This window comes from Lemur catta, chromosome 12, assembly GCF_020740605.2.
Source record: "Lemur catta isolate mLemCat1 chromosome 12, mLemCat1.pri, whole genome shotgun sequence".
Classification (NCBI taxonomy): Eukaryota; Metazoa; Chordata; class Mammalia; order Primates; family Lemuridae; genus Lemur; species Lemur catta.
The window spans coordinates 44,655,669-44,662,314 of record NC_059139.1 but is presented as its reverse complement, the minus strand read 5'-3'; the positions used below and the strand labels follow the sequence as shown (position 1 = coordinate 44,662,314).

Here is a 6,646-nt window from a genome sequence, read left to right as displayed (position 1 = left end):
TCCTAAAACACTGCTGATTGTGACAAGAGCACTGGGATAAAATAGGAAATGAGCACGCTTTGGAGTCCGTCTTAAATTTGACTCTCTTTTTAACCAACTTCTGTTAGGTCATTCTCTTCTGTAAAATTAGAGAACAATGAAGCGTACCTTGCAGTGTAGTTGCTCGAATAAGGAAGGAAAATAGATACAGGGCCGATACTGCCTTTCGCAGAGTTAACCCTCAATCTGTTCAGTCCCCTTCCTCCCCTTCCCGCCTCTGCAAGGGCATGAATGAAAGCTAGCGTTCTTTGTCGAAAAGTAAGCTATTGTAGTGTTTATCGTCGTTTGTTATCAAAAAAGGGGGCTACTTAAGCCCCTGTGTCTGGCGCACACTGGGGAAAACCCACACACTCCTACCCCTCTCTCCCACATACAGGACCTGCTGCCCCACGTCTCCCAAACGCGCGTGGCAGCAAGGCCTCGGCGCCGCGGGCGCGCACGCGCAGTGACTGGCCCGCCACGCCGGCGGCTGCGGCCGGGCCTCGGTGGGCGGGGCCGCGGACGGAGCGGGGGCGTCGCCCGGCAGAGGGCCCACGCCGGCTCAGCCTTCGCGAGCGACGAGTGGCGACCGCAGCTGAGCGTGTGAGGAAGCCGTTGCTTTTTCAGTCGCTCTCTTCCAGGATCCGTCTGGCGGTCGGAATGGCCCGTGAGTGTGCGGACGAGTGGGGCAAGCGGCGGGGAGCGTCCGGCGAGGGAGTCGAGCGCCGAGCCTCGCTCGGAGGCGCGGCTGCAGGGGGAGGCGGGGGCTGGCCCGAGAATCCCCCTGGGTCCTGCGGGGCGGGGACCCCGGCTTCCGTCAGCAGAGAGAGGTCACAGTCGACTCCGGTCTGGCCTCGCAGGCTGGACAGGTGCCTGCCTCTCAGGTGCGAGTTTGCACGATAAATAACACACCCCCGGAGGTCTGTGAAGACGGCAGCCCCGGGAGGGAGCCTCGTTTGGAGATGGTTTATAGCTGGTACCTAAAGTCTAAAGGCCTAATGAGGACCGGGAACTCCTTCCTAGCTCTTTTGTTTGGCCCTTGCAGGTAATAGTGGAATTGTGATGGGCTGAACTTGTGATCTGTGTGAATTTCTTCTTTGCTCCACCCACGCTCCTCAAAAGCCAGAACTTGTTTTGGGATACTGGCCCTTATAGACGATTGGAATACCTGTTTTAAAATATCTGGTATTTATAGCTAGTAAACACTTAGATTGGTATGATAATACTCTTAAATCCTTAAGTGTTTACCTCTAAGCTTCCTCCTTGTCAGATCTGTAAACACCATCAATGCAGTACTCTGCTGCCTTGTCTGTTAAAAATCAAACTTCATTCCTCTGAGTTTCTCTGAGAAAAAAATAAATAAAAATAAAAATAGAATCAAATTTCAGATGCATTTAAATAAGAGTCCTTTAATGAACTTATTAATAATTTTGGAGATGGGAAAAGAGCATGATTGTTTGTCTTTGTAGGTGGAAATCAACGAGAACTTGCCCGCCAAAAAAATATGAAGAAAACCCAGGAAATTAGCAAGGGAAAAAGAAAAGAGGATAGCTTGACTACCTCTCAGAGAAAGCAGAGGTAAATGGTATAAATGGTACTAATAGAACTCTCAAGTCGCTAACGTGATTGAAGCCACATTTTGGAAAATGAAAAGCATTTTTTTTTAAAACCCTTTGAAGAACTGGGCCTAACCTGCAGAAAGACGTAAAAGTAATGAATATCTGTTTTGTGCCAGGCATACTAAAACTATATGGGGTGTCATTATCCCAACTTATGCATGAGGAAGTTAAGGTTCTGAAGCTATTTGTTTTGCAGAGAATCTCATGCAGTTCCTCCACAACCATAAGAACTTTATTCAAAATAATTGAACATCCTCCACACACAGGGCACTGTTAGGTGCTAGAGATACAACATTTTCAGAGCAGACACCATACCCAATAGTCTGGATGACAGGTGACTGAGTTATAGTAATAATAGTTCTGAAGAAGATAGACGCTTCATTGCGTTGGGGAGAATGCACAGCCTTAACATATGACTGTATGTGACAATATAAAAGCGCTACAGAAACACTTTAATGAGACTGCAGCTTTAGTAAAAAAATATGGCATTCACATTTCAAAGATTAATTTTATTCTGAAATTATATTTTGTCCACATGAAGCTTGGAAGTTTTAATAGGAGAATAACTGATTGCACATGCTTCAGTGTGGCTTCTCAGGGGTTCTCAATCCTGGCTGCACATTAGAATTATCTGGAAAACCTTAACAGATACTCAAGCCTGTACCCTACACCCAGTTCTTATATTTTTGTTTGCCTTTTGGATTTTTTTTTATTTTTTTAAAATTGATATATAATATTTGTACATATTTTATGGGTGTGTGTGATGTTTTTATATCTGTATACAATGTGCAATGATCAAATCAGGGTAATTTTGATATCCATCACCTTAAACATTTACCTTTCACCCAGCTCTGATTTAATTGGTCTGGAATTGGGCATTTAAAAAGCACCCTAGGTAAATTTTATTGTATTTAGGTTACACCTTAAACCTGACTTAAAAACAGCTCACCAGGTGATTCTTATGTACAGACACTCTTAAGAATCATGGGTTAAGGAGGTTGAAGCCATTAACTATCACTTCACACTTTTTTTTTTTTTTTTTTTAAGACAGAACCTCACTCTCTTGCCTGGGCTAGAGTGCCGTGGCATCATCCTAGCTTACAGCAACCTCAAACTCCTGGGCTCAAGTGATCCTTCTGCCTCAGCCTCCCGAGTAGCTGGGACTATAGGCACACGCCACCATGCCCAGCTGATTTTTTTCTATTATTAGTTGTTTGGCTAATTTCTTTCTATTTTTAGTAGAGACGGGGTCTCACTCTTGCTCAGGCCTGTCTGGAACTCCTGAGCTCAAGCAAAATCCTCCCACCCCAGCCTTCCAGAGTGCTAGGATTACAGGTGTGAGCCACCAAGCCTGGCCACTTCTCATTTTCAATAACATTTATTATTAAAGTGATCAGCTTTGCTTTAAATTTCTGTTTACTCACATTGAAGTACAAGTGAACATGGTACGAATCAGTGACTCTCAAATAGCGTTTTTATTGGAGAACCTGGTATAACTTGGTTCAGAAACAATCATTGTTTACTGAATTACCCACTCCATATAAAACTCTGTGCTAGATGCTCTGTATGTATTATCTGTATTCATTACAGCCCTGAAAAGTGATATTAGCGCCAATGTGTAGAATAGGAAACAGGCTTTGAATTTTAATAATATTACTAAGGTTATACAGCAATCACAGCTTTGTTTCAAATAGAAAAGTAACTATCACTGTTCTTTTCCACTACATTTGATTTTTTTGTAGCTGTGGTGGTTTACCTTCCTTCTATTCCTTGTTTTTGCTGTTGTCTTTGCAGAATTATTAATGTCTTACTGTCATGGGCAGAGCTATTCAATCCAGAATTAAGGTCTAATGTTAAATCTATGCAGTAACAATGTAGGAAAGAGCCTGGGCTTTGAAATTTGGCAGGACTTGGTTATTATGTGATTTGCGGCAAATTGTTTAGTGCTGAGCCCTTTAAAAAAAAATATGAAATGTGAGGATAACTCAGAGTTGGGAGACTTTAGCCAGTACCTATAGTGCTTGGCACATAGTAGGTATTGAATATATAGCCAGTTAGTATACTTTAAAAATATGGGTTCCCATGGACTCATAAATCACCTAACCCAGATAGTGTGGTTGTAGTTAATAGTTAATATGACATTTGGAGGTTCAGCCAGAGACTCAAAGGCTTAAGAAAGTGCCCTGAATATCCTGCTTTTCTGTAGGGTAATCCAATTTTAATCACTAGCTATTGGGCTTTTTTCATTGTGAGAAACTGAATTGCTTCTTAACATCTATGTCCTAATCCCAGATGCCAGTTAAGATATCTAGGAGACTTCTTATCTAGGCGTCTTCTTTGAGGAAAAAAATTAGAGTGAATTAACTTTTTAACAACCAAGAGTAATTGCCATTATTTCTGCCTATAGCTGCCTACTTGGCAGACACTTTTTAATATATATATATATATTCATAGCTACTCCTCAGGACAACATTGATACATATTGCTCCAGTTTTGAAAGGGCTTAGAGGTTATTTGCCCAAGGTCATGATAATGGTAGAAGTGGCATTCAAAATAATTAGATACTATAAAATATGTATAGTACATGAAATAAAAATTAAAAATAACAAAAAAAGAAAAGATATGACTTCAAAGACTTTCTAGTGTTTGCCTTTCCATTCTGTCTCAATCCATAAAACTAGAAAGCCAGGTGTGGTATTGTGCACCTGTAGTCTCAGCTACTTAGGAGGCTGAGGCAGGAGGAATGCTCGAGACCAGGAGTTCAAGGTTGCAGTGTGCTAAGATCGTGCCACTCCACTCCAGCCTGGGCAACAGAGCAAGACCCTGTCTCTAAAATTAAAAAAAAAAAAAAAGAGAAAAAGAAAATGGAAAGACAACAATGTTTATATCTTCTTTTAAATTGTCTTCTAATGTACTAAATGGGTTATGTGTAGAAAACAAGTGAGAACATAAAATCAGTTTTTCTGTAATGACTTTTCCCCCATTATAGGGACTCTGAGATCATGCAACAAAAGCAGAAGGCAGCTAATGAGAAGAAATCTATGCAGACAAAAGAAAAATGACTGGCTATTTGGAAAACCTGGGTGCTACTGCCAACTGGGTGTATCATAAGCTCTAAGATCAAGATTTTGTAGAGTGAACAGTCATTAAATATGTTATAACTTATCCTTATAAAACTGTCTATTTTAAACTTTACCTTTCAGCTTGATCTAGTGTGATGTTTTAGAACCATTCTTCAAAAAATAAAACACTGTGCATGTGACATATTGGTGAACATCATTTTTTATCAGCAATGAACAGTTATATAATTTCTTACATAGGTAATGTGATCAGATAATAAGATCTCTTATATAAATCTACAATCTTTGTCATCAACTTTGTTAAAGTAGATCTTTAAGTTAAATTTTATTATATAATAGAATTTAAGATCCAGTGTATAATTTTGCTTTGAAATCAACTTACGAAGTTTGCTTGAAGACAACAGATCATACAAATGACTGAAATAGCAACTAAATGAGGTCTCAGAGTTCTACTCACAGCTTTAAAATTTTTTGGAATGAGTGCTATATTTTAGCCTGTCTGAGCCTCTTCATAAACATGTGACTTATGGTGGTTATAAATTAGGAAACACACAAAAATAAAATAAATTTAGGAAACACAACCTAGAGAAATGAAGATTTGAGGCCTTGTTGTATTCCAAAGTAAATATGCATAATTATGTAAAGAGAATAAAAATGCCATTGAAGTAGTAAATAAGATAACTTTTAAGTATTCTTCAAATACTGGATTTTTCATATAATGTGATCCAACAAATTTTTACTGATCACCCAATATGTCAGCCACTGTCTGAATAGACAGATCTTTACAAGTTCGCCTACTACCTTAAAATCTTATGATAGGTGTCTTACCAATGTTACCTACCACCCATAAATAGGATGGAATCCTAAGTGTCTCTCTAATATCTCATGGTTGAATGAGACACCCGTGAAGTTTTTAGCCTGAGTTATTTTTCTCTTTTCTTTTCTTTTCTTTTCTTTTCTTTTCTTTTCTTTTCTTTTCTTTTCTTTTCTTTTCTTTTCTAAGAGAGAGGGTCTTGCACTGTCACCCAGGCTGGAGTGCAGTGGTGTGATCATCATAGTTCACTGCAACCTCCAATGTCTGGACTCAAGGGATCCTCTTGCCTCACCTTCCTAAGTAGTTGGGACTACAGACAAGGACCACCACACACCTGGCTAGCTTTTCTTATTTTTTATAGAGATGGAATCTCGATATGCTGCCCAACCTGGTCTTCAACTCCTGGCCTCAAGCAATCTTCTCTCCTCGCCTTCTAAGGTGCTGAGATTACAGGTATGAGCCGCCTGGCCTAGCCTGAGTTTTTAATTTTCATATTAGCCCAGACTTTTTTTTTTTTTTTTTGACACAGGGTCTCTCTTGCCGAGGCTAGCTCACTGCAATCTCAAACTCCTGGGCTCAAGTGATACACCTGCCCCAGCCTCCCTAGTAGCTGGGAATGCAGGCATGCACCACCATGCCTGGCTAATGTTTTCTATTTTTTTCCGGTAGAGACGGAGTCTTGCTGTGTTGCCAGGCCTTGTCTCAAACTCCTGGCCTCAAGTGATCCTCCCACCTTGGCCTCCCAAAGTGCAGGATTATAGGCATGAGCTGCTGCATCCAGCCCCAGATTTTTCATTAAAATATAACATTGTTCTGTTTCTTGAGTTAATTTCAGTCTTCAAAATTTTCTATGATGGTATCACAAGGGCAGAAAGATTACTGCAGCTTAAGTTACATTCTAATACAAGGGATAATGTGCTATTGAAGTTGGTTATAATTGAAAAAAAGGAATAATGAAGTCTGATTATGCCACAAAGATTCTTTGTGGCTCTAATTTCTATAATTTTATATCCAGAATTTTTACAGAGTAGTAAGCCATGAGTACAAAAATCTTTTTATGCTTTTAGCTCTATCTTTAATTTGCTTTTTTAAAAAAAAGTAAATAAATTTCCATA

General features: G+C 39.9%; 1 protein-coding gene across 1 annotated transcript; it reads left to right on the top strand.

Annotated features, from left to right (window-relative positions):
• The first annotated feature begins 485 nt into the window (after positions 1 to 485).
• On the top strand, positions 486 to 4,899 carry SERF1A (small EDRK-rich factor 1A). The gene is made up of 3 exons (XM_045566038.1): positions 486 to 685; positions 1,488 to 1,596; positions 4,627 to 4,899. The coding sequence occupies exons 1-3, from the start codon at positions 679 to 681 to the stop codon at positions 4,697 to 4,699; spliced, it is 189 nt and encodes a 62-aa protein (XP_045421994.1). The 5' UTR covers positions 486 to 678; the 3' UTR covers positions 4,700 to 4,899.
• Positions 4,900 to 6,646: the final 1,747 nt, after the last annotated feature.